Source organism: Rhinopithecus roxellana, chromosome 12 (assembly GCF_007565055.1).
Source record: "Rhinopithecus roxellana isolate Shanxi Qingling chromosome 12, ASM756505v1, whole genome shotgun sequence".
Classification (NCBI taxonomy): Eukaryota; Metazoa; Chordata; class Mammalia; order Primates; family Cercopithecidae; genus Rhinopithecus; species Rhinopithecus roxellana.
Window position 1 is genome coordinate 10,387,607 of NC_044560.1, and position 26,413 is coordinate 10,414,019.

A 26,413-nucleotide genomic window follows, 5' to 3' on the forward strand; every position below is an offset into this window, starting at 1 on the left:
CAACAGAGCAAGACCCTATCTCAAAAAAGAAAAAAAAAAAGAGGCCAGGCACAGTGGCTCATGACTGTAATCCCAGCACCTTGGGAGGGTGAGGTGGGTGGATCACCTGAGGTTGGGAGTTTGAGATCAGCCTGGCCAACATGGTGAAACCGCGTCTCTACTAAAAATATTAAAATTAGCTGGGCATGGTGGCACACGCCTGTAATCCCAGCTACTGGGGAGGCTGAGGTGGGAGAATTGCTTGAAACCGGGACCTGGAAGCTGCAGTGAGCAGACATCACGTCACTGCACTCCAACCTGCATGACAGAGCGAGACCCTGTCTTGAAAACAAAAAAAAAAGAAAGAAAAGAAAAGCCAGCACCCTATGCCTGGTGCTGGCTCCAGGGAGCCAAAGGACACAGCCACTAGGCTTGGGATGCAGGGAAACCTCACCTTATCTGGACAGGAGATAGCTAGGAGCAAGGAGCAAAGTCATCTGTGGAGAGAAGGGAGAGAAGAAAGGAACAGAAGGGGGAGGATGAAAGAAACAGAGGCAGAGGGAAGAAAAAAAGAATAGTGGCAGCAAATAAACACTTGAGGGCTAAGTGCCTGGGATCATATTAATTCCATTTTGATGGTGCAATTCTGTCTTCATAACATTCTTTTTTTTTTTTTTTTTTTTGAGACAGAGTCTTGCTCTGTCACTCAGGCTGAAGTGCAGTGGTGCCATCTCGGCTCACTGCAACCTTGGCCTCCCGGGTTCAAGAGATTCTCCTGCCTCAGCCTCCCGAGTAGCTGGGACTACAGGGACGTGCCACCATGCCTGGCTAATTTTTTGTATTTTTAGTGGAGATGGGTTTTTACCGTGCTAGCCAGGATGGTCTCAATCAATCTCCTGACCTCGTGATCTGCCCGCCTCAGCCTCCCAAAATGCTGGGATTACAGGCGTGATCCACAGTGCCTGGCCCATAACATTCCTTTTTTAAATTTTTTTTTTTTTGAGACGGAGTCTCACTGTGTCACCCAGGCTGGAGTGCAGTGGGGAGGTCTCTGTTCATTGGAACCTCTGTCTCCCAGGTTCAAACAATTCTCCTGCCTCAGCCTCCCAAGTAGCTGGGATTACAGGTGTGCGCCACCACGCCCAGCTAATTTTTGTGTTTTAGTAGAGACAGTTTCACCATGTTGGCCAGGCTGGTCTCAAACTCCTGACCTCAGGTGATCTGCTCACCTCAGTTTCCCAAAGTGCTGGGATTACAGGTATGAGCCACTGAGCCAGGCCTATCTTCACAACATTTCTAAGAATAGGTATTAGCGTTAGTACCAGAAGAAACACAGGAAGTTGGGGCGTGAAGGCAAAGAGAGAGGAGAGAGAACAGGGAGGCAACTAACATCTCCAGGACTGGTAGCTGCAGGCCTACCAGGACGTGCTACCCTCCTGCAGGGGCAGGAGGTGGAGCTGCCCTTCACTGTTTGATGAAAAGTGCTAAATCAAAACAGATGGTATTCACTGCAAAATTAAATTAAAATTAAGCCAGAATTGAATTAAAAATTCATAGTTTCAGGCAAGAATAGCAAATGGAGTTTGAAAATGCAGTTTTTAACCTTTGTCTTGTTTTGTTGTCAAGTTTTGCTTGACTTGTATTATAGGCTATGGGCCTCATGGTTTCTGGATGAGCCTTGTCTCTGAAGGCAGAACGAATCCAGATGCCTCTTCCTGGTGCGGGAGAAGTCACCTAGAGGTACTGGACCAGGATCAGGAGGCCTCTCCAGGGCAGGTTGGCCAATTCCTGGGTGCAGTGGAAAGGGCTGGGCTGTGAGTCAGGGCATCGATCTGCTTCCAATGGCTGCTGGCCTCGGCTGAGTCTCTTTTCTTTGCATCCCTGTTACACCTGCCCAGCCTCCTTCATGGGACTGTGGAGGGGATCCGTGAGATGAGGTCACAGCATAGGGAGATGTGAGTGGTTTCTTAGTTTTCTTTTGGAAATGAGGTCCTGTCAATCATGGTAGAACTGGCCCGAGCAGCCAATTCTATCCTGAGGAGGATTGGTGGTGGGCAGCCCGGTCCATCTCAGGAGAGGGTACTGTGAAGTGACCATCCGCTAAGAGGCAGCGCTGACGCCTGGAAGACGCAGAACTGCTGTAGATGCTCAGCTCACTGGTGGGCTTAATTTCCTATTTATTGTCGGGAAAACAGAAAGAGAATGAGAGGGAGGTGGTGCCCTCAAAACAGAGAGGTGGAGAACAAGACAAAGAAATGAGAGAGCCAGAGAAACAGAGAGAGTGAGAGAGCTAGAGTAAGGGAAACAGAGCAGCGCTATCCAGCCAGGAGTTCCCAGGGTTTCCACAGCCAAGGGAACAAAGCCCTAATCCGGGACACATATTTGGTTACAGAAGTGAGTGCTTGGCTCACCTAGGCTTACAGCAAGAACAAGTTCTACAGGTGAGGACGGGGCCCACTGCCTGGGGCCCAGGAGACAAGCCAGGAGCAGAAAGGGTGGGGAGCCAGGCGAAGCCAGGTTTTCAGAGTCAGGTCGGGAGGGAAGGCAGAACTCAGCAACCTGGGCTGCAGGAAGCAGCGATGGGAGTGGTTTGGCCAAGGGTCTAGCAGGGATCCCACCCGTCTGCAGCCCAGAAGCCCAGCCACCCGGGAGCGCTGGCAGGGGCACCAGGCTCCGCTCCCTGGAGTAAATAAGCCTTTGAGAGCAAGTCGACTGTGACAGCCCAGCCTGCGAGGAACCCTGCCTCCGGAAGTGCCGCAAAGTCAGTTTGGGGAAGTTTCTTCCAGTAAAGTTTCCATGAGGCGGCCTTCTGGCTGAGGTACTGGGGTCAGTCCAGAGCAAAACTCATGTCCTTGTGTCCTCTTGTCTCCGCCTGAGCCCTGTCTGCCACCCCATCCAGATGACTGACTTTAAATGACTGGTAACAGCTTAAAGTATGATCTGCTGTAGGTAGGGGAGGGCACTCCTCACATCTTAGCAAGAGTCAAAGGCTGATCAAGTACTTTCTAGCTTTCCTTGCCTCCCAGAAGGAACACCCAGCTCCCCACAGCATGGGAGAAAGACGGTAACCCCGAGAAGTCAAATATCCCACTGCGTGTTGCTGGGCAGTCTCTGGGCCTCAGTCTCCCATCTCTAAAATGAGGAGGGTGGATGAGGTTCCAGGTATGACCTCTCAGACTCTAGAACCTCAAGGCTCTAACAGGCAAACAGAGTTGATAACTACAGGTAAAGAGACATGTCTTTTTAAAGCACTGAGTGGGCCTGTCCCTGAAATCACCCTCAAAAGACAGCTTTGGCCAGGCATGATGGCTCACATCTGTAATCCCAGCACTTTGGGAGGCTAAGGTGAGAGGATCGCTTGAGCCCAGGAATTCAAGCCTGCAGTAAGCCATGATCACGCCAATGCACTCAAGCCCAGACGAGAGAGCAAACAAAGTAAGAAACTGGCTCTACAAAATACATATAAAAATTAGGGGCTGGGGGCCAGCAAAGTGGCTCATGCCTGTAATCCCAGCACTTTGGGAGGCCAAGGCAGGTGGATCACCTGAGGTTGGGAGTTTGAGGCCAGGCTGGCCAACATGGTAAAACTCTATCTCTCCTAAAAACACAAAAATTAGCCAGGCATGGTGGTGCGCACCTGTAATCCCAGCTACTGGGGAGGCTGAGGTGGGAGAATTGCTTGAACCCAGGAGGTGGAGGTTGCAGTGAGCTGAGATTGTGCCACTGCACTCCGGTCTGGGCAACAATGCGAGACTCTGTCTCAAAAAAAAAGAAAAAAAAAGAAAGAAGAAGGAAGAAGAAAGAAGGGGAAAGAAGGCAAAGGGGAGGGGAGGGGAGCCTGTGCAAGGTGGGAAAAAAATGAGAAAACCATAACTAAGAATTTAATATCTCACCTTTCCTTTTTTCCTAACAACAACAAAAAAAGATCGTTAGAAGTAATTGAATGAATTTCAAAGGTTTTGGTAGACATGGCCATCTGCTCCTCAGTTCAGGCTGCAGGTGTAACTTCAGCTGTTTCCCTTCCTGCCACTGAAATGGTGTATGTTCAGGTGTGGGAAGATCAGGCAGCTGGCTTTAGCAGAGCAGAGGCTTCAGAGAGAAAGCTAACATATTTAGATGTATATTATTATATCATGTCACCCATAGTGAGTTTCTATAATAATCCTCGTAATAACCAGATCCTTTTTCTAAGCATTATGCAAAATGCTTTCCCTCATACTGTCCCGTTTGAGCCTTTACAACAGCTCCAAGAGGTGGGTAATAATATTAACCCCATTTTACAAAGGAAGCTGAGGAAGTGAGTTGCTTTCAGGTCTCACAGCCCAGAAGAGCCAGAGCTGGGCTCCAAGCTAGAGCTAACTGCCTCTGAATTCTGTGCTTGGTCTAGAGTGACTCACTTTAGTAGACTGCAAGTAATTTGTGCCTAAAATACGGGATAAAGAAAAGAAAAGGTTAGGCACGGTGGCTGTAATCCCAGTCCTTTGGGAGGCTGAGGCAGGAGGATCACTTGAGGCCAGGAGTTCGAGACCAGCCTGGGCAACATGGCAAAACCCCATCTCTACTAAAAATACAAAAATTAGCCAGGCATGGCGGCATGTGCCTGTAGTTGCAGCTATCTGGGAGGCTGAGGTGAGAGAATCACAGGTCAAGGCTGCAGTAAGCCCAGATTGCGCCACTGCACTCTAGCCTCGGCAGCAGAGTGAGACCTTGTCTCAAAAAAAAAAAAAAAAAAAAAAAGAAAAAGAAAAAGAAAAATGCTTTCATGTGAGGTACAGGTAGAATTTTGCTCTGGTTAAATTCAACACTAGCCAGCAGGTCCAGTAATAATAAATAAATGTGGCAAGTAATAAAGTAACGAATGTGGCAAATTTGGCTGAAAAATGCAAGTTTCCATTTATTAGTTATTGGTGTTGATCACCTGGGACTTCCTAAGACTAATGGACTTCAAAATCTTGAAAAATCAAATAGCTTATTTTTTAGCTGTCCATCAAGAGAAAGGATTTGGGGTGAAGGGTCTATTCTTAAAAGTCTAAAATTGAGAGTGCAGACTAGACGTGGTGGTTCACGCCTATAATCCCAGCACTTTGGAAGGCCGAGGCAGGCAGATCACCTGAGGGCAGGAGTTCGAGACCAGCCTGGCCAACATGGCAAAGCCTCATCTCTACTGAAAATACAAATATTAGCCGAGCGTGGTGGCGTGCGCCTGTAATCCCAGCTACTCCAGAGGCTCAGGCAGGAGAATCGCTTGAACCTGGGAGGTGGAGGTTGCAGTGAGCTGAGATCGCGCCACTGCACTCCAGCCTCTACAACAGAGAGAGATTCTGTCTCAAAATAAATAAATAAACATAAATAAAGTTGAGGGAGAAGTTGTGCTGCTAGCAACCGGCCCAAAGGAAATAATCTGAAAAGCTAAAAAATGGGTCACCCACAGAGTGACAGCAATTGAGCCTAAGGGTCCAACTACAGTGGATTGAATAAATATAGTTTTATATGTTGGTACCATGAGGTGTTACGATTTTTAATGGCTGCATGTTTTGGGAGTTTCTGACAATGTAGAAGATGCTTATGAAGTGGCACTGAATGAAAAATGCAGGATATAACATTGTATATTTAGAGTAAGTTCAACTATGTTTAAAAATATATACATACAAGTGTGAAAAATTAGAAACTGTTATCTCCAAGTGGCAGGATTACTGCTCCGTTTTTAATTCCTTTTTATACTTGACTATCTTTTTTTCTCCCCCAAGTGAGCATATAAAGCTTTCACACTGCGGGAAAAAAAAAAAAACAATGATTGAAAACATTAAATTAATAGAATACTCTGCCTCATAAATGGAGATGAACGGGTTCTTGACTCAGAAAAGCAAGCACTAGCTAATTTATGCTCACGTTGGGGAAGTTGTGGCGGCGCCATGCAAGCCAAGCTGGGTACCCACAAAAATGCCCCAAATTCTTGGGTAACCTCTTTGCTTTTTCCTACAAGGAAAGTGGAAAATGTATCCATTTGGGGACACCGACACTAACTCCGACCATAGACAACAGCGATGCCACCCCAGGAATGTCTCTAACCTCTCTCTGTACCTCGCCTTTATCATCAATAACGTGGCCATAAAACAATAATCCTAGCAGGCCCTGTATAATATGCATGACATCCACTTTCCCTAACATCCATTTCACAGTGAGGCATCACCAATGAAAGAGATTAAGCCACCTGCCCAAGGTCATGAGTGGAGTAAGAATTCAAACCTGGGTCGCTGGCTTCAGAGACAGGGCTCCCCCTGCTTGGCCGGGGGCCCTCCCCAGACAAATGTGCTACTTCATCTTAAAAAGGCTATACCCCGGCCGGGCGCAGTGGCTCAAGCCTGTAATCCCAGCACTTTGGGAGGCCGAGACGGGCGGATCACAAGGTCAGGAGATCGAGACCATCCTGGCTAACCTGGTGAAACCCTGTCTCTACTAAAAAATGCAAAAAACTAGCCGGGCGAGGTGGCGGGCGCCTGTAGTCCCAGCTACTCAGGAGGCTGAGACAGGAGAATGGCGTAAACCCGGGAGGCGGAGCTTGCAGTGAGCTGAGATCCGGCCACTGCACTCCAGCCTGGGTGACAGAGCGAGACTCTGTCTCAAAAAAAAAAAAAAAAAAAAAGGCTATACCCCAAACAGGCTACTGTGAGCATAACAGCAACACGGCATATTACTTTGCTGAATTCTGAAATGCTTTCGTGTTGATATATTTAGACCATTCTGTGGAAGATGAGACTGAAAAACATTGCTGATTAGATTCTGTTTTGATTCGTGAAAGGAAAAGCACCTGCCCCAGAAATCTAATTTCCTGTTGGCTTCAGCCTCTTATGAACAGTCCACTGGGAAGAGGTTTGAGACAGACGGGGTTTGATGTGTCGCTCCTGGATTTTTAGCTCTGTGACCGAAGGCCAGTGGTTGCCCCTCTCAGAGCCTCAGTTTCCACATCTGTAAGTGGGGACAGTAATCCCTACAGCTCTCAGGGGTGTTCCTGAAGGTTAAGCAGGGGTACCACATCCCAGTGGGTAGAGCACTCGGGACCATGAGTTTGGGTCCCCTGGGCCTGACTCCTGGAGGAGGAACTCCATCAATGGTGTCTCCCTGCACTGGGAGGATTATTCGCTTCTAAGAGGCGTGTCTGAGTGGAGAGGGCCTGGCAACCTAAGTGTCCACTCATCCTAAGCTCGCCTTTGGGAAGGGTTGTGTGCCAGTTCACCAAGCGCCCCCAAGATTCTCCCGAATACCTCCCTTGGTCTACCTGGCAGAAGTCCTCTGGGAACTGGGGTGCCCCAGCTCCTCTTTCTACACTGGTTTCTGAAGAGCCAGATCACTGGGTCTCCTGGGGTGTCCGCATCGTTTCCAACACCTTCCCATGCACCTGGCTGGCTCCAAACCCCTCCAGCACTGAGGTCTTGGCCACAACTGTCCCAGTGCATCCCCCCAGGGAGGGGAGGGCAGAAAGCAGCCTTGCTCTATGTCCTGTCACAAGGCAGGGACGGGGGTGGGGCCCTCCCCAGGAGTGGGCAGATGAGACGCCCACAGGCGCAGACCCTGGGGAGGGGAGGAATTGGACTTCCTCAGTAGGATGAAAAGTGGCAGGGAGAGGGGGCAGAGGACAGGTTCCTGGCCCCAGGAAACTCAGGTATTGGGTGGGAAAGAGGAAGAGGGTGGTACTGCCTCCCGGATAAGGTGACCAACTTTCCCAGTTTGCCCAGGACTGGGGGAGTGGGTTCCAGGGATGCAGGGCTTTCCACGCTAAAACAGAAAAGCTGTAGACTGCCGGTAATGAGCCTGGGCAAGTCCCGGGACATTCACAAACTGTGCCTTCTGTGGAAAGGGAACTGGGCCAGTTCGGGTCTCGGGGGTGCTTTCAACTCTGCCACCTGGGCTGTGGCCCCAGAAGCAGGTGGCCGGGAGGATCTGGGGATGGCGGGGGCAGGTGAGGGGAAACTGGTGGGCTCCGGAAGGCTTCTCCGCGCGGAGCTCCAGCTGCGCGGAGGCGCGGCCCCTCCCGGATGGCGGGACGGGGGAGGGGAAGAGGCGGGGTAGGTAGGGACAGGGGGCGCGGCAGCAGCAGCGCGCATGCCCGGACCCTGGACCCCGGGGGCCGGGACACCGGGAGGGAGCGAAGGGCGCCTACCTGCAGGCCGTTGGGGTACGCGTCGCTCTCGGAGAGTGAGTCCACCAGGTCCTCCTCGTCCAACGTGGCCCGCTTGTAGGTCGACATCTGCAAGGCCAAATGCAGCACGGACTCCCTCAGCGCCTCCATGGCTCTCGTGCCCGACTGGGGAAGCGGCCCCGACCCCGGCGCCACCGCTACCGGGCCCCGCCCCAGCTAGGACACCCGAGACCGAGACCGGCCCACGGAGCGGCCCGTGCGGGGAGGGGTCCCGCCCGCCTCCCGCCCCCGCCCTCCGGGCCGCACCCGCCTCACCCCCAGCGCCGACAGCAGGGCGGACACGGGGGGCGGCGGCCACAAGCCCCGCATGCTGCGCCCCAGACGCCTGGTCCCGCTGCCCGGGTGGCCGGGATGGGATGGGCCGGACCAGGCGTTGCACCACCTTCGCGGGCGGGGCCTGATCAGTGCGCCGGCGCCCGATTCCCAACCTCCGGCCTCCCGGGGAGACCACAAGCCCCGAGAGGCCTGGGGGAGATGGGGACCCCTCCCTTCCCCGGAGGTCGGGAGAGGAGGCCCCCAAACTGAAGCCCCTAGCAGGCAGGAAAGGCCCTCACAGTGAGCTCTCCTTCGTGAAAATCTTAAGTCCCCCTTCAACAATGGGGTCCCCAGTGGCAGATAACAAAAGTGTCAGGAAGGTGCCCTCGATTTGGCCCAGAGCAATCAAGACAGGTTCCCCTCAGCATCAGCCCTTAGGTGTGTCTAGGGGGTTAATGCTAGAAAGACCAGACAAAAAAGGTGGAGTAAAAAGATAGGTGTCCCCTTTCAGTTCCCCTTTCTAGCTCAGAGGCCTTTAAGCTAGAGTTTGTGAATGAGTTTCAGAAAATTTCATCTAACTCCCTGACACGGGATGAAAGAGCTGTGTGTGCGCATTTGGATGGCTGCAGGGTGGTCCGGTGGTCACCCCTGTGCTCAAAGGTGTCGCCTTCCCTGCAACACAAGAGAACCACTGCTCCAAGGGACGTCAGCAGCCAGGAAGGGGACCCTTCTTTCCCATCTTCCCCATCAAGAGTCTGAGCCTCAGCCAGGTGCCCCCTCCCCCCAGCCCCTGAGCCCTCTCCTGTAACCCTAAGCAGGGAAAGGGGGCTCTCTCAGATATGAGGTGTTCAGTTAGGGACTCAGCCCCAGCACTGTCCCAATCAAGAACCCCAGAGAGGTCTAACCCAGCAGATTTCCAAAGGACTCTCCACTTCTAGCAAGATGGGAATCCCTGCATTTATGAGTACTTTTCAACTTTGCAAAGTACATTTCTGTTAATTCCAAATGTGATTCTCACCATCACACATATGTGTGAATAAACAGGTTTAGAGGGGTGAGGGGCCTGACATCACAGGGACAGTGAGGGCAGTGGCTCCTAATGGTCTCCTGGCTTCCACTCTTGCCCTCTGACAGCCCCCTCGGCCGCCAGGGTGAGCCTTTAAAATGAAATCTGGCTGAAGCCAGGTGCCGTGGCTCACTCACGCTTGTAATCCCAACACTTTGGGAGGCCAGGGCAGGTGCATCACTTGAAGTCAGGAGTTCAAGACCAGCCTGGCCAACATGGTGAAACTCTGTCTCTACTGAAAATACAAAAAATCAGCTGGGCCTGGTGGCATGCGCCTGTAATCCCAGCTACTCAAGAGGCTGAGGCAGGAGAATTGCTTGAACCTAGGAGGTAGAGGTTGCAGTGAGCTGAGATTGTGCCAGTGTACTCCAGCCTGGGTGACAGAGTGAGACTCGATCTCAAACCAACAAACAAAAAAACCCCACAGAAATCTAGCTGGGTGCAGTGGCTCACACCTGTAATCCCAGCACTTTGGGAGGCTGAGGCAGGAGGATCACGAGTCTAATTCTAGGTCAGCCTGGGCAGCACAGACCCCTTTTTTCTCTTTTTTCTTTTTTTTTTTTTTTTTTACAGGTGTGGTGGTACATGCCTGTAGTCCCAGCTACTTGGGATGCTGAAGTGGGAGAATCGCTTGAAGCCAGGAGGTGGCAGCTACAGTGAGCTGTGATTGCATCACTGCACTCCAGCCTGGACGACACAACAAGATCTTGTCTGAGTAAATAAATAAAATAAAAATAAAATTCTGATATTACCACTCCCTTGCTTAAAACCCCTCCACTGTCCCTGGAGTCAAATCCAAACCCTTCACTGGGCCCCATGGCCTCTGCCCACTCTGGACCCTCATCTTGTGCTACCCGCCCCCTGACCTCCTCATGCAGTTCCTCAGTTTCTACAGGTTTCCCCTTCCCCTAAGGCCTTTGTAGCTGCTGTTGTCTCTGTCTGGAACATTTTTTCCTCCTCTCTACTCCTCCCATGGTCAGCTCCAACTTCACATCTCAGCCTAGCACCTCCTCAAATGTCCCAGGAGCCCTAAGCAGTCCCCCAAATTCTCCATTACAGCATCCTGTTCATTTTCCTTTATACTACTTGTTGCAGGCTGTTTTGTTTTGTTTTCATGTCTTTATCATCACACTCTCTGCCCCTCCCCGGAATCCACAGCTTTACTGGGGCTGGGACCTTGTCTGGCCTGTTGAAAAGAGACTTTCCATCACCTGGCACAGAGCAGGTGCTCAACAAACGGTTGTTAAAATCAAAGGGGGGACAAGTAGAGGGGAAGTGCCTTTAAGTTCTCAAGAATTCTTCTGCATCTAACTTCATAATACCTACAGAAATAGGGAACACATCTAAAAGTCACAGGCCCTGGGGAGGCAGGGTGCATGGGAAGAGTCTGAATTCTGGAGACTTCTGCCTCACTCCCACTGGGTGCAGGAGTTTCCATTACCTATCCCTGAGAGAGGGGGGGCTCTGAGGCTGCTTCACTTACTGCTGGGTTGCAGATGGGCTTTTTCTAGAATAGGACTCTTGGTTATACTACATACCAGGTGTCAATCGCCAGAGGAAAAGACTTGAAAAAGAAGTTCAGTTCACCGAACATCTCCCCTGGGCACCTGAGTGGTGTAAGGGATTCACCCGGGTGGTGTAAGGGATTTGTCAGTCCTTTTACACCCACCATCTCTTTTAAGCTTCTCACCCTTCCCTGGGAAGCAGGTATCACTGGTTCCTTTTACAGAGAATGAAACTGAGGTTCAGGGAAGTAACTTGCCCAGGTGCGGTTAAGCGATGGCTCCTCCTCCTTCTGTCTCATTTCAGAGATTTCCCCCTTCTGGCAAGCTCTCCTGACTACCCTCCGGGGACCCCGACAGCATTTGGTCCCTGGCTCTGTGTCCCCACACAGCCACCCTACCCCATGCTGCCTTTTACTGCACACAGCATTTTAGACAGAACCCGGATGGCAGAGGCTCGGTCTCGTGGGACCCTGTCTCCTTAAGGGCTTAGTCTGGGGCTGGAACCTCTACAGATGTTTGAGCGAAGGCGGGAGGCAAGGGAGGGAGGCCGGAAGCCACCCCAGGGGCTCTGATGTCTACCCTGCAGCAGCCTGTCTGTGGACAGATGATGCAGGAAGCTCATGGAACTCCCAAGCAGAAATCAGCAGAGATGGAGCACTGGTTATTTTTCAGCACACAAAAGCCAAGGGCCCCTTCCTGAGATGCCTGCCTCAGTGAAACTGAACCCATCTCAGATGGGAAAGGCTTGGTGGGCTCTGCTTGGTGGGAAGTCCACAGTGGGTAAGTAACATTTCAACAGCTGCCTGGGGCCCTTCACCCAGGGCCTTCCATTCACTACTTCAATGGCTCCCCACACCCACCTAGAGCCTCAGGCTCACAGGTATCACTTCCAGCTTACAGAAAGGGGGAAGGGCCTGGACAGACCAAAAACCGATCAGGCCACTTGACAAATTCTCTCCTAACCCCACAGTGTCTCGTCCCTGAGATGGGAATCATCACCTCTGCTTTACAAATGAGATGACCAAGGGTCGGGGAGGAGAAAGGACTTACCCCTCAGCCCCGAGTCACCTGCCTGGAGACTGAGGGAGCCAGGATGTGAATCTTCCCCCTGCCAAACCCACTGACTCCATTACGCTGCCTCCAGAGAACCTGAGCCCTGCGGCGAGAAAGCGGCAGAGCTGGGCCTCAAACCTGGGTCCTGGACTCTTGGTCCCGTGCTCCTTGTGGGAGGTGGAACTGCTTCTTCAGGTGGGAACCTCACAGAGTCTGGGTGCCCTGGGCAGACAGGCTCTGAGCTGGCGGGGCAGCCACCACTTATTCTCCCTAATTGTCTCATTTGCGGTTGTGGGTGCCACACCTGGCCCCGAGAGCGTTGGGGAAGGAAAAGAACCTCTGCTTTGGTCTTCTCAGTTCCCTTCCTGGCACTGTGCAGTCGTGGAGGAGAAATCTGGGTTGAATCTGGGTCTGTGTTCATGAGAAGGGCCTGGCAGAAACCAAGAGTGGAGGGGTGGAACCACAGCTCCCTGTGGACTGCCCCGTCCTCAGTCCCCAGTGCCCCAGCCGCACAAAGGAAGTGACGACAGCCTCGGTGCCCAGCTCTGGAAACTCCACCCTGGGAAATCAAAGGCCTGGGGTGAGCAGAAACGAGAAATATAAACACGCACAGGTTTCTGGTAACAAAAGCCTCCTGGCCTGGTGGCACCTGGGCATGACCCCCTTTGCCCAGACGACATTAGTCACTCATTTGGCTCTTGTGTTTGGGTGGCCAAAGGCGGGGGATCGTTAAGGCATCTTGGGGTGTGAGGTGGAAAACGGAAGCCCCATAAGTGAAATTCTGAGGCCTGGGACTGAGCCACACCCTCCACAGCTGTTTTCACATTGTCTCTAAGCCTCAGCTCCTTAGACGCTCTGCCCTTTGTGGCCAAAGTCCCCTCAGTTACTACTTTTGGTGCTGGTAATTGGCTGGGATCTGTGAAATCTTCACATATCATCTAAAACACACTCATATTATCTGGTAGCTAAACACTTATATTTGAAAGATGCTATAATGTAGCGGGTAAAAGCTCTGGATCTAAACCTTATTTCAGATCCCCAATCTGAACTTCCCAGCTGTGTGACCCTTAGCAAGTGACTCAGCCTCTCTGTGCCTCAGTACTCATCTGTTAAATGAGGATGATGATGATAATAATAGTACCTCCCTCATAGGACTGTGGTGACACTTAAATGAGGTAATACAGATAAAGTGCTTGGCTGGGCATGGTGACTCATGCCTGCAATCCCAGCACTTTGGGAGACCGAAGCGGGAGGATTGCTTGAGGCTAGGAGTTCAAGACCAGCCTGGGAAACACAGCGAAACCTTGCCTCAAAAAAAAAAAAAAAAAAAAAAACCAAGACAAACAACTTTGGGCAAGGGGTAAGATATAAAAATATGGCTATGACTTCTAAAGATATGCCATTTGACATTTATTATTATTACATTATCCATTATACTTCCCAGTATTTTTCACCAGAGAAATTTCCATGTGATTAACTCATTTTAAAATTTACTATGAAGTTCCTGAAAGTGTAAACTGCTTCTTTACTTTTTGATAACAGGAATCGGCTTGTATCTCTTTTTTCTTTGGCTGCCAGGAAACTCATAGCCAAATCAGAAACTCGCCTATGGGCACTTTCTTGGCCTTTATGTTCAGCTTTTTCCTTGTCCACATTTTCCACTCTGTTTTCCGTGATTCTGATTTTCCATTTGGTATTGCATGTTGTTTTACTGAATGTATTTTATTTATAACCTATCATGAATCCTTTGTGGAACAGAGTTAGAAACAACATTTATCAGGCAGTTAAGACAGACCTGAGCCCAATCACAAGTTTCCTGGCTCATGTGACCTTGGACATGTTGTTTTCACCCTCAGGTCTCAGTTTCCTCATCCATAAAAGGGCCATTGTGAATACCGAGTAAGCTAGAACATGAACTGCCTGGCATCCAGCAGCCCAGCCCTGCGTGAACCGCACCAGAGGGACACGCTGCGCAGGCCACCTCTTTCTGCTTGCTTCTCCTTGTCTTCCTCACCACCCCTCCCATTTGCTTCTGCCCTTATCCAGATTTTCCAGTCTTGACCTTAGTTCAGCCAACATTTGTTGTTACTCTAGCCCTGCTGTAAACTCAGTGAAAATAACAGACTGCCCAGGTGATGGAGGTTAATATCAACAGCAAGAAGTCAAATATGAGTTATTAATAGAAATCATGTACCCTTCGGCCGGGCGCTCATGCTTGTAATCCCAGCACTTTGGGAGGCAAGGCGGGCAGACTGCTTGAGCCCAGGAGTTTGTGACCAGCCTGGGTAACATAGTGAGACTTTGTCTCTACGAAAAATTAAAAAAAAAAAAAATTAGCTAGTTGTGGTGATATCCACCTGTGGCCCCACTACTTGGGAGGCTGAGGTGGAAGGATTCCTTGAGCCTAGAAGGTTGAGGCTGCAGTGAGCTGAGATCACGCCACTGCACTCAAGCTTGGGTGACAGAGCAAGACCCTGTCTCAACTACAAAAAAAAAAAAAAAAAAAAGAAATAAAATAAAATAAAACAAAACAAAATAGTCATTGACCTTGACATTGCCCAGTTCTCAAGGCTCTTTGTGTCTTACAATCACCTTGTGTCTTTTTTTTTTTTTTTTTCAGACGGAGTCTTGCTCTGTTGCCCAGGCTGGAGTGCAGTGGCCAGATCTTAGCTCACTGTAAGCTCCGCCTCCCGGGTTTACGCCATTCTCCTGCCTCAGCCTCTCGAGAGCTGAGACTACAGTCGCCCGCCACCTCACCGGCTAGTTTTTTTGTATTTTTTCGTAGAGACGGAGTTTCACCGTGTTAGCCAGGATGGTCTCGATCTCCTGACCTCGTGATCCACCCGTCTCGGCCTCCCAAAGTGCTGGGATTACAGCACCTTGTGTCTTACAATCACCTTATGGAATAAGTCCTGGGATCCCCATTTTACAGATGCAGAGACTGAGGCTCAGAGAAAGGAAGCAGCTTAGCTTGCCAGAGCTGGAGCCCAAACCCAGATCTTCCTGGTCATCTCGGGGCCTCACCCCCTTTTTTTGTACCTCCTACCAGGAACCTAGGCTAACTTCCTTCAGAGGCTACGGGCCACCCATCTGGGATGTGGAAGAGAGGGACAGATATAACTGCTGGGGGCTGGAGAGGGAGACTCCCCTTTGTACCACCAAAGGCTCAGATGGAACTGAAGGCCTGTGCATAGGAAGGCAGCAGGTGGGCAGGGGCTGGGGAGGCCTCAAGGTGAGACTCAGGGAGATACTCCAAGGCCAAGGGCACAGGGCAGAGGTAGGAGGTCAAGGTTGCTAACTGCCCCTTGGAGAAGGCAGCAGCCCTGCCAGCCTGTAAGTCAACCACTCTGGTGTGGCACGGAGTCCCAGGGCTGGGCTCCCATGAATGTGCTGGCAGCAGGAGACTTGCCTCCACACACACAGCGCTGGGAAGCACTCATCCATGTGGCCCGGTGTTGACTCAACTGCCAGAGGCCCTGGGGACATGGGAAGTCTTACCTAGTGTTGCTGGCCCATTCCTCAGTGCCTGCTGTGGAGGCCACCCCATGCCCAAGCCCCAAACCTGGTCAGCAGCCTCTCACTCCTACCTGATACAGGTTACTGACCTGCCCACCCTGTCTACCTGCCTGACAGCCTCCATCAGTCATCTCCCGTCCTCTGTCCAGGGGGCTCTGTCCCCTCAGGATGCCTTCCCTGATGACCTCCTGACCCCCTTGATCTCCTACTGTAGCTCCCTTTAGTCCTTCAGCTCCTGGCTAACTCCTGGCAGAACTTTCTTTTTTTTCTTTTTCTTTTCTTTGAGACGGAGTCTCGCTCTGTCACCCAGGCTGGAGTGCAGTGGCACAATCTTGGCTCACTGTGACCTCTGCCTCTCAGGTTCAAGCGATTCAATTCTGCCTCAGCCTCCTGAGTATTAGGGACTACAGGCACCCACCACTATGCCCGGCTAATTTTTGTATTTTGTTTGTTTGCTTGTTTTGAGACGGAGTCACTCTGTCGCCCAGGCTGGAGTGTGACGGAGCATCTCGGCTCACTGCAAGCCCTGCCTCCTGGGTGCACAGCATTCTCCTGCCTCAGCCTCCTGAGTAGCTGGGACTACAGGTGCCCGCCACCACACCTGGCTAATTTTTTGTATTTTTAGTAGAGACAGGTTTTCACCGTGTTAGCCAGGATGGTCTCGATCTGCTGACCTCGTGATCCGCCAGCCTCAGCCTCCCAAAGTGCTGGGATTACAGGTGTGAGCCACCACGCCCGACCTAATTTTTGTATTATTAGTAGAGATGGGATTTCACCACATTGGCCAGGCTGGTCTCGAACTCCTGACTTCAGATGATCCACCCACCTCGGCCTCCCAAAGTGCTGGGATTACAGGCGTGAGCCATGGCTCTTGTTGTTGTTGTTTTTTTAAGAGACTAGGTCTCACTCTGTCACCCAGGCTGGAGTGGAGTGGTATGACCATGGCTCACTGCAGCCTCCAAACTCATGGGATCAAGTGATGCTCTTGCCTCAGCTTCCTGAGTAGCTGGGACCACAGGTGGGTAGCACCATGCCTAGCTAATTTTAAACATTTTTTGTGTAGAGACAAGGTCTCATTATATTGCCCAGGCTGGTCTCTCAAACTCCTGGGCTCAAGCAATCCTCCAGCCTCAGCCTCCTAAAGTGATGGGATTACAGGCATGAGTCACCACGCTCGGCCTGGGCAGGACTTTCTAAAGAGGGACTGCATCACACACTGACTCCCTGGAGCTGGCGGGATGAAGCTCACGAACCTTAGCCTGGCTTGCTAAATCCTCCCTCCTGGCTCCCTCAAGAGTTTGAGTCTGCCTTCTTTCTCCGGCTGGCTCCTCAGCTTACGCGCTTTCCTCCAGGCAGCTCTCGGGGCTTCGCAGTGACCCTTCCTCGGTGCTCCCCAGCAGCATGCTTCTAGCATCTCATCCCAACAGAGTGACCAGCAGCCATGTGCGGCTATGTGGCCCTCACCAAGTCATTTCACTTTGTTTTTATGCTTTGGCTTTCACATCTTTCCACGGATGTGAACGGAGATGACCATGGTGCCGACCCCAAAGGACCCTTACACGTCTTAAAAAAGTGAGCCACGGAAAGGCCTCAGCCCAGTGCCTAGCAGAGAAGCAGCACATGGGAGGGAAGGAACGACTAGAGAAGACCTGTGGTGTGCCAGGCACTAGACCTGGGGCTCGGCAGCACATGTCAGCTCCTTGCAACTGTGAAACGACTGGAGTGCAGCGAGGGTCAGTAACTCGCCTTAAGTCACACATCTGGTAAACAGCAAAGCCTGGATTTTAACCCAGGTTTTCCCATTACATTGGATAAGATGGCAGTCACCACCCCCTTCTAACCCACCTTGCCTCACCTGCTTCATCCTTACGACTTCAGGTGTCACCTCCCAGCTGGATTTAAGGGGCTAAGTTGTCCACTCTGATCTTTTCCAAGCACAAACTGCAAAGCAGACCAGAAAGCAGCTGGCCCTGACTCCAGGGCTACCCACAGATGCCCCTGTACCTCCTCATGCTCCTGTGCTCCCGTGTGATGTCCTGGGCTGTGCAAGATGACAAGGCTGGGGAAGTCCCAAGCTGAAGAGACCAAGTGCTCCCTGACAATTTGCCAATCTAATCACGTACAACTTAAGACAAAGTTAACCCATCTCATTGAATGATATGGTATAATGGTGACGACTGAGCTGCCCGCTAATTGTGCTCAACCAGGAAGCAGCTCATGGAGTTGGTTGTAATTAGTATTTGTGTTACACAGGTGGGTGGGTGAATGGGTGAGGGCTGGGCAGAAGGAGGAGGAAGTAGGTGGGGCAGGAAGCTCTGGGGACTCCTTGGATCCATGAACCCCATGCCAGCCTACTCATGTGGTTGATCCTGTCTAATCTTCATCATGACCTCATGATGTACTGTTATCTCTCTTCTAAGGTGAGAAAACAGGCTCAGAGAAGTCCATTCACCTGTCCAAGCTCAGAGAGCTAGAAAATGACAGATCCAGAGTTCCCTCTTCAGCCCAGGACGTGTCTTGGACAGCAGAAGGAACAGGAATAGGGCTGGGAGGCTGGAGATCCACATTTGGGTCCCAGTTCTGACACTGCCTTACCGTGGGCCTCAGCAAGTAGCATCCCTCTTCAGGACACAAAGAGATAGTATGTCTGTCAGGTTACGGGCAGCTGAGGGTGTGGACTTGGGAGCTAGGCTCCTTGGATTTTAATCCTTGGGCAAGCTACTTCACCATCTGAGCCTCGGTGTCCTCATCTGTAAAATGGAGATGCCAACAGTGTCTCCCTCATAGGCTTGTGAAGATAAAATGAGTATCAAGACTTAGAACAATGCCTGAATATTATTGTCATTTATGGGGAGAAATGAGTTTTTGCTGTCCATTTTTCATCTGTAAAATGGGGAAGTAGTTGCTGGATCCGAACAGTGGTTTGCAAACAGATTTTCTTTCATCCCATAGCGCCCTTTATTTAAAAAACTAAACACGGCAACCCAAAATACAAAAGAGATGTAAGTGGAGCTGAGCTGCCACTTAGGCACTCAATGAGCTCATATCCTGACCCTGAACCCAGCTCCCTCAGGGGTTCTAAGGAATGGAGTTTGAAAAATCACTCAACTGTCTCTGAGAACTGGTGGCTCTAAGCTCTGAGATCAGGGGTTGGGCGGAAGCAGGAAACCATGGCATGGGCCAGGCTGGTGCTCACCCACTGAAGGCAGCACATGGGGGCTGTGGGACACGCAGAGTTCCCTGCTGCTGGCCTGCTGGCTGCCTCCACTACAGCTGGACAACTGTCCCCCCAAGAGGCCGCTGAGAAGCAGGGAGAAGAACACCAGGCCTGGAGTCAGGTGGGTGGCTCTGGGCAGGCCATGTCCCTCTCTGGGGACCATTTTCCTCACCTGTAAGACAGGGATGGTAACACCGCACTCATCAGGTGTCCTAATGACAAAAATTGCATCACATGCGTGAAAAGGCTTTGCAATGGAAAGACTGCCCTGAATGACTTTTTTTTTTTTTTTTTTTTGAGACAGAGTCTTGCTCTGTTGCCCTGGCTGGAGTGCAGTAGTGCAAACTCAGCTCACTCCAACCTCCGCCTCCTGGGCTCAAGCAATTCTCCTACCTCAGCCTCCTGAGTAGCTGGGACCCGAGTCGCTGTGCCACCACGCCCGGCTATTTTATATCTTTAGTAGAGACGGGGTTTTGCCATGTTGGCCAGGCTGGTCTCAAACTCCTGACCTCAACTGATCTGCCTGCCTTGGCCTCCCAAAGTGCTGGGATTACAGGCCTAAGCCACTGTACCCAGCCCTGAATTACTATTTTTGCTCCTTTCTGGTAGATTTTTTCTTCTTCTTCTTAAGAGCGTAGACTGAAGCCAGACTACATAGGTCCAAGTCTCCACTCCAGCACCACTAGCTGATTGCTCAACATCCAGCTACTGAGCCTGTTTCCTTGGAGTAAAATGAAAACATAAGGCGCTTTGTTAGTGCTTGGTACACAGCAAGTGCTCCATTAGTGTTTGCTGCTCTTGGGTTTGGTGGACAATAATGGTAAACTTGCTCCCTAGCACTCATGTCCAGTGTAGACAAAGCTGAAGAGGGCGTGTCTCCTCCTGACCCTCTCAAAGTAAACAGGTGAAAAGCAGGAGTGAGAATGTTTGGGTTCTGAATTCACAAAAAGCAGGAGTGAGAATGTTTGGGTTCTGAGCTCACATATGGACCGAGCTTCCCTAGGCTGGCTTGGGGCTGTGTCTGACTTCTGTTCTTAAAAAGCCAATTCATGCTGGGTGCAGGGGCTCACCCCTATAATCCCAGCACTTTGGGAGGCTGAGGTGGGGGGCTTGCTTTGAGCTCAGGAGAGAGCAGCCTGGGCAACAGGGCAAAACTCCATCTCTACAAAAAAAAAAAAAAAATTACCCAGGCATGGTGGCGTGGTCGCCCATATCTGTGATTCCAACTACTCGAGAGGCTGAGGCAGGATAATTACTTGAACCTGGGAGATGGAGGTTGCCGTGAGCTGAGATCACACCACTGTACTCCAGCCTGAGTGACAGAGTGAGACCCTGTCTCCAAAAAAAAAAGGCCAATTCAACAGCCATCTCCTGCAAGTTCTGTGATGCCAGGCCCTCATCACAACCCTGTGTGGTAGGTAGCACTGTTCCCATTTGACAGATGAGGAGACTGAGGCTCAGAGAGGTGACATGGCCACCTTGAGGCCAGATTGCCCCTTCCAGGCCAGGCTCAGTGGGCTCCCCTGATGTAGAGCTGCAGGAAAGCACGTGAGGCCCAAGCACCAGCACAAACTGCATGGCATTCTAGCAGGCAGTGCATTCTCAGAGTGGAGAGACCCAGCAGGCATTAGGTCTTAGTCAGGAACCAACCTTGGCCCCAAGGGAATCAGCAGTTTAACAGGCTAAGCTCCCCATGTCCAGCCCCATGCCATCTCCTCCAGGAGGCCCTCTCTGACCAGTCCTGCCACCTCCCCCTCTTCTGGCCCAGGCCCCACACCAAGCCCTTGTTGTGCACCAGGCTTGTGCTAAGCACCCTACATACATCACTCTTTTTAATCCTGCCAACAACATTCTGGCTCTGTGACCCGGGTAGTCTGAGCCTCGACTTTCTCATTGGTGAAACAGTGATGATAACAGCACGTATCTCAGAACTGGGTGTGAGGATCAAATTAGGAAAATCCAGTAATAATGACAAATACTTACTTGGCACTTACTGCATATCAGACCCTGGCTCAGTGACTTACAGGTAAGATAAGAGCCAGAGAGAAGCATCTGATGTGTCTGCTGGCCCCTTCCCACCATGCCCCTTCTCAGGCTCCAGAAATGACCACAGACCATTTTCCCAAACCCCTGCCTTGAGGAATGCACAGAACGCCAGAGTGGGAGCCAGGAGTCCTGGCGTGAGTTCAAGCCGAGTGCTCCCTGGGCCTCAGTTTCCTCCCCTGGCCCATCCTGCCCCCTTTGGAGGTGGAAGGTGATGACGGAAATGTGGCAATGTTTTGCCCCGTGATGCTTATGTTCCCCTCCCCTACCTTCCCCAAATGACAGACTTGTCCAGATGAATCACCAAGGGGCAAGAATGCCCCAGCTGTTGGCTCCTGGGCAGCAGCAGCCTGCCCTGGCCCTGGGCTGGCCGATTTCTCTATCCTCATCTCCTCAACCCGACCAGGCTCCTGCTATTTCTGCCCCCACTTGCCTGGTGCTTTCTATGCCTCTCATGGCTCCTCATCCACCAGGCTTCCATCTACCCAGCCTGGTGGCTCCTTTCCCAGAACTCCCTAAAACTGGGCTCCACCAACTGATAGCCATGGTGTCCAGACATGCAAAGTGCCCAAGCCAGGGCAGTCCCAGCAGGGTGGGGCCGAGGTACTCTCTCCTCACCTGTTCAGGGAGGTGGCACCGTGGTGGCTATCAAAGCTCCACCCAAGTGGCATAACCATCCCCAGCGGTCTCACCCTCCACTCTTGCCCTTGAGGGGAGCATCTGTAGTGGTGGGGAACACAGATTACGGAGAAACAGTCAGAATTCAAATCCCAGCTCTGCCACTCACTCACTCCGTAACCTTGGACAAATCACTTAATCCCTCTCTATGGCTCAGCTTACTCATCTGTAAAATGGATCTATTCATAAACTGTTACAAGGATTACATGACTTAATAATAGAGAGCACTTAGAACAGGACCTGAAACAAAGGAAGCACTCAGAAAATGCCAGCTGTCATTATTACTAACATTCCAGCTGGCCCGAGGCAGAACTCACAAACTGGCCATCCACAGGTCAAACCTGGCCCACAGATGTGAATTATTTGGCCTACGGCGCTAGAAATTTCGTTGTTGTTGTTTTTTGAGACAGGGTCTCACTCTGTCGCTCAGGCTGGAGTACAGTGGCACCATCTCAGCTCGCTGTAACCTCCGACTCCCAGGCTCAAGCAATGCTCCTACCTTAGCCTTTCGAGTAGCTGGGACTAGGAGGCATGCGCCATCATACCTGGCTAATTTTTTGTATTTTTAATAGAGATGGGGTTTCACCATGTTGGCCAGGCTGGTCTCGAACTCCTGATCTCAGGTGATCTGCCTGTCTTGACCTCCCAAAGTGCTGAGATTACATGCGTGAGTCACTGTGCCCCCGGCTTAGAAAAGTTTTTGAAATGTAACATTTTGGGGATATTATAAAACAAATGAATAGTTTCGATTTTCCTTAAAAAAAAAAAAAGATACAGCAATGCTGGGACCACATTCTCCACATGGTGGCTGGGGCTGAGGAGTGGCCACCTCCTCTGGATAGGTCACGAGTCCCTGGGGTTCCACAGCCCACCCCAACCCCTCATCTCCTCCTCACTGTGGCCCCAGGGTGAGCTGCCAATTTTCATCATGTCAATGTTGTTTCTTATTTTTAAAAAAGAGAGAAATATTTCTCATATCCTTGTCTTGGTCAAAAGTGAAATGATTTACACGTAGTTTCAAAACAAGAAAACTAAGCCATATGGCGACAGACATCAGAACAGCGGCCACCTCCAAGGATGAGACTTACTGGAAGGGTGTATGAGGGAATGTTCTGGGGAATGGGAATGTCCTGGAAATACCCTCTATCTTGATTCTGTGGTTACACGAGTGTCTACATTTGTCAAAACTCCTCAACTCTCACTTGTGCATTTCACTCTAATGGGAATTACACCTGATTAAGAAAAAAAAATGGAAAACTGAAAGATAGATCTGGAAGGGCTCATGTTTCAAGGAAAACAGAAAACAAATGTGTCTACGTTTGTCAAAACTCCTCAACCTCATTTGTGCATTTCACTCTAATGGGAATTACACCTGATTAAGAAAAAAAAAATGGAAAACTGAAAGATAGATCTGGAGGGGCTCATGTTTCAACGAAAACGGAAACTGATTCCTTTATAGTGTTGAACATACTGACGATTGGGAAAGAAGACACAACTGAAGATGCCTCTGGAAAATCAGCCCAGTCCCGTGCTTGGTCCCTGCTTACATTTGAGTTTGAGACCCACAGGTTAGGCCTTAATTGACAGATCTTCAAAAACCTATGCAGAACTCCAACATACAACATAGAATCGCCATGAGCCACGTGTGGCTATTTCAATCAAATTAGTTAAAAACAAAGTGAAAAATTCAACCCTCCTTTGCACTGGCCACATATCAAGTGCTTCATAGCCACACCCAGGCTCGACAGCATAGACACAGGCCATTTCCATCATCCCAGAAAGTTCCATTGGACAACACTGGTATACATACTGTCTACAAAGCTAGGCTAACTTCTGGTCTGATTAACATCTGGATCCCTGGGCAGGGCAGGCACCATGAACACTGCTGTGCAGTGCTTGACAGAGAGCAGGCGCTCAGGAAATACGAATTGAATGAATGAATGAAGGCAAAAGAAATAAAGACTTGAATGAATCCCAACTCGGGCCTCCGACAACTGTAAACATTCCAGCAAACCTCCCCTCTGAGTTTTCATTTCCTCTGTATAGAGAACAGCATAACAATCTGTCCCTCACTCTCGAAACTGGGCACATACACCGACGTCCTTAGGGTCGCTCAGACCACCAGGGGCCAAGAAGAACTCACAGGAGAACCGCTGTGTCAGCAGTCCCATCTGGAAATTCTAGAACAGGAGGGAGGCAAGGGAGCTGTGTAAAGGGCAGTGGGAGCATTTCAGTTTGTGAGAGTGGCCTTTGGAAAGGGCGGGTATGGGTGGTAAAGAGACAGCAGGCTGGGCTCCACTCTGCGGGTTTGGGAGGGAGGGCTGCTGAGCACAGGGAAAAATCTACGTTTGCCCCCATGCCTGGTGGCTGCAATCTGAGCTGGGAAACAGCATCAGACACCCATAAATACTGCTGTGGTCATAGTGGCAGGACAGGGAGCCACCTCGATCCCCAGAGAGAACCCTCCGTTCTGAGTGGCATGGACCCCCATCAGGGCAGACTGAGACAGGGCCTGCCACGAGGGCTGCTAGGAACAAAGAGGGCTGGCTGGGCCCTGAGCAAGGAGCTGGTCTGGGTTTGTCTTCCCAGCATCCATCCTTCTCCATATCCAGCCATATGGGGCCTCCTGGATGCTGGGGATGTCAATGTCATTGTCTGTGTATTCATTTGCTCATTCATTCATCCATTCATTCATTCAACAAGTATTTATTACGTACCTACTATGTGCCAAGAAATGAGCTTCCTACCAGGAATACATTAAACAAGACAAAGCCTTTGCTGTCAGGAACTTGAATTGTAATACAGGGAGAGACAATAAACAATGTTACTAAGAGTCGCAATAATAACAATAGCATCTTACATTTATTGAGTGCTTACTGTGTACCACATACTATACGTTGTTTTTTGTTTTTTTCAGATGGAGTTTGAAGTTTCGCTGTTGTTGCCCAGGCTGGAGTGCAATGGCATGATCTCGGCTCACTGCAACCTCCGCCTCCTGGGTTCAAGCGATTCTCCTGCCTTGGCCTCTCGAGTAGCTGGAATTACAGGTGCCCGCCATGACGCCTGGCTAATTTTTGTATTTTTAGTAGAGACGGCGTTTCACCATGTTGGCCAGGCTGGTCTCGAACTCCTGACCTCAGGTGGTCTGCCCACCTCAGCCTCCCACAAGTGCTGGGATTACAGGCGTGAACCACCGCATCTGGCCATATTACTGACCCTATTTTGTAGGTGAGAAAGCTGAGGCACACAAAGGTTACTGTCAAGATCATCCAGCTCTAAGACATTTGGGATTTGAACCCAGACAATGTGACTCCAATTTGACCCTAACCAGTATAGTGATGGCCTCACTGCAGAGAGCGATGAGTGTTTCAAAGAAAGGGCAGCAGCGAGGTATGCTCAAGCCTCTGGAGAGGAGTCGAGGAAGGTCTCCATGAGCCCTGTCTGACCAGCCTCCTAATCTACAGATGAACTAACTGAGGCCCCCCGGACATGCTGAGTCAGGGGCACAGTCAGGACTAGAAGCCAGGCTTCTGCGCTCCTGGCCCAGTGCTCCTTCCAAAGCCCTGCACCTGTGCCATGAATGCTAAGGGCTCGGCAGCGAGGACTGGGCCAACCTTTGGGCTTAGGATGACTGAGGTCCACCAAGGACTCCCTTGTCTCCCTGCACTCAAGACTCTCCCCTTCCTCTGGGCCCAGCATGGGTTTCAGCTCCCAGAGTGCTCCCTGCTTAGAACTCCTGTCCACATTACCCCAGCCCGGGCCCTGTAATGCTGGCTTTAACATTTCGAAAGCAGGTTCGTTCATTTGAATTCAGTTTTGCTCTTCACAGCGACTCCGAGGGGTCGGAGCTAGCATCTCCACGTCATGGGTGGAACACACATCCCTGTAATGCTGGCTTTAACATTTCGAAAGCAGGTTCGTTCGCTTGAATTCAGTTTTGCTCTTCACAGCGACTCTGAGGGGTCGGAGCTAGCATCTCCACGTCATGGGTGGAACACACATCTCAAGGTCAGACCCTCTTGGCTGCTCAGCAGCTGTGTGATGTTGAGGGAGTCACGTCACCTCTCGGAGCCTCAGTTTCCTCCCTCTGCACGGTGAGGGTGGCAGTGGCTTCCTTGCAGGGGGGTTATGAGCATCTAGTGAGACACCACTAGAGGCTGTGTGAAGTGCCAGCCACAGTGGCTGACACATATTAAGTATTTCATAGAAAGCAAGTTTTAAACATGATCACTACAGTCATTGATGTGAAGATGTCAGCAGCAGAGGGGCCTCCAGAGGACATTTTCTTGCACCCCAGGAGGCATTCTTGTCACTTGTCCCTACCAGGTCTGGGGCTGGGGCTTCTTTGTACCTCTGAGGTACGAAGTGGAAGCTCTGCCTGGCCGGCAAGACCAGACCTGCTGCGGTGGCCAGGCTGCACCCACGCAGGGCCGCTGCTCCCAGGGCACTGGGCTCCAGACAGGAAATGGGAAGGGACAGATAAGCCTCTATGAAAGGTGGCCAGGCACAGGGGAGAGGCCCTGCCCCCTTGAGAGGCTGGCCCCACCTTGAGCATCCTTGTTGGGCAGAGATCTGGGCAGGACAGAAGAGAGGAGGAGGCTGGCTCAGTTTTGCTGCGATCCCAATGGGTCACATGCCTTCTGGATCCCCCCAGAAGGTTCTAGAATGGGGTCACCCCTCAAAACCTCCCTGGCTCGCTCTTAGCTTGGAACCATGAACGAGCTTGCTCCCACCCACGTGGGAAGCAGCTACCCTTCCCCTGGAGACATTTTCCACTTCTCTACCTCCAGACCTCTGCTCACGCTGTTTCCTCCATCTGGTAAACCTCACTCTCTGCTGTGCTGTCAGAAAATGGCCAACCTTTGGAGACTCAGCCAAAATGGCATTCCCTTTGCCCCAGCTTT

At 51.0% G+C, this 26,413-nt stretch overlaps 1 protein-coding gene across 5 annotated transcripts in view; it reads right to left on the reverse strand.

The window, feature by feature from the left end:
- Positions 1 to 26,413, reverse strand: part of ECE1 (endothelin converting enzyme 1) — a 132,027-nt gene that overhangs the window by 68,275 nt on the left and 37,339 nt on the right. For 2 of the 5 annotated variants that reach the window (XM_010364340.2, XM_030941866.1), the window contains exon 2: positions 8,138 to 8,224. In XM_010364340.2, coding sequence (XP_010362642.1) covers positions 8,138 to 8,224 — 87 coding nt within the window. Of the gene's footprint in view, positions 1 to 8,137; positions 8,225 to 8,422; positions 8,555 to 17,426; positions 17,605 to 26,413 lie in introns of those variants that run through there. The other 3 variants (XM_030941864.1, XM_030941865.1, XM_010364339.2) reach the window with 3 other exon arrangements.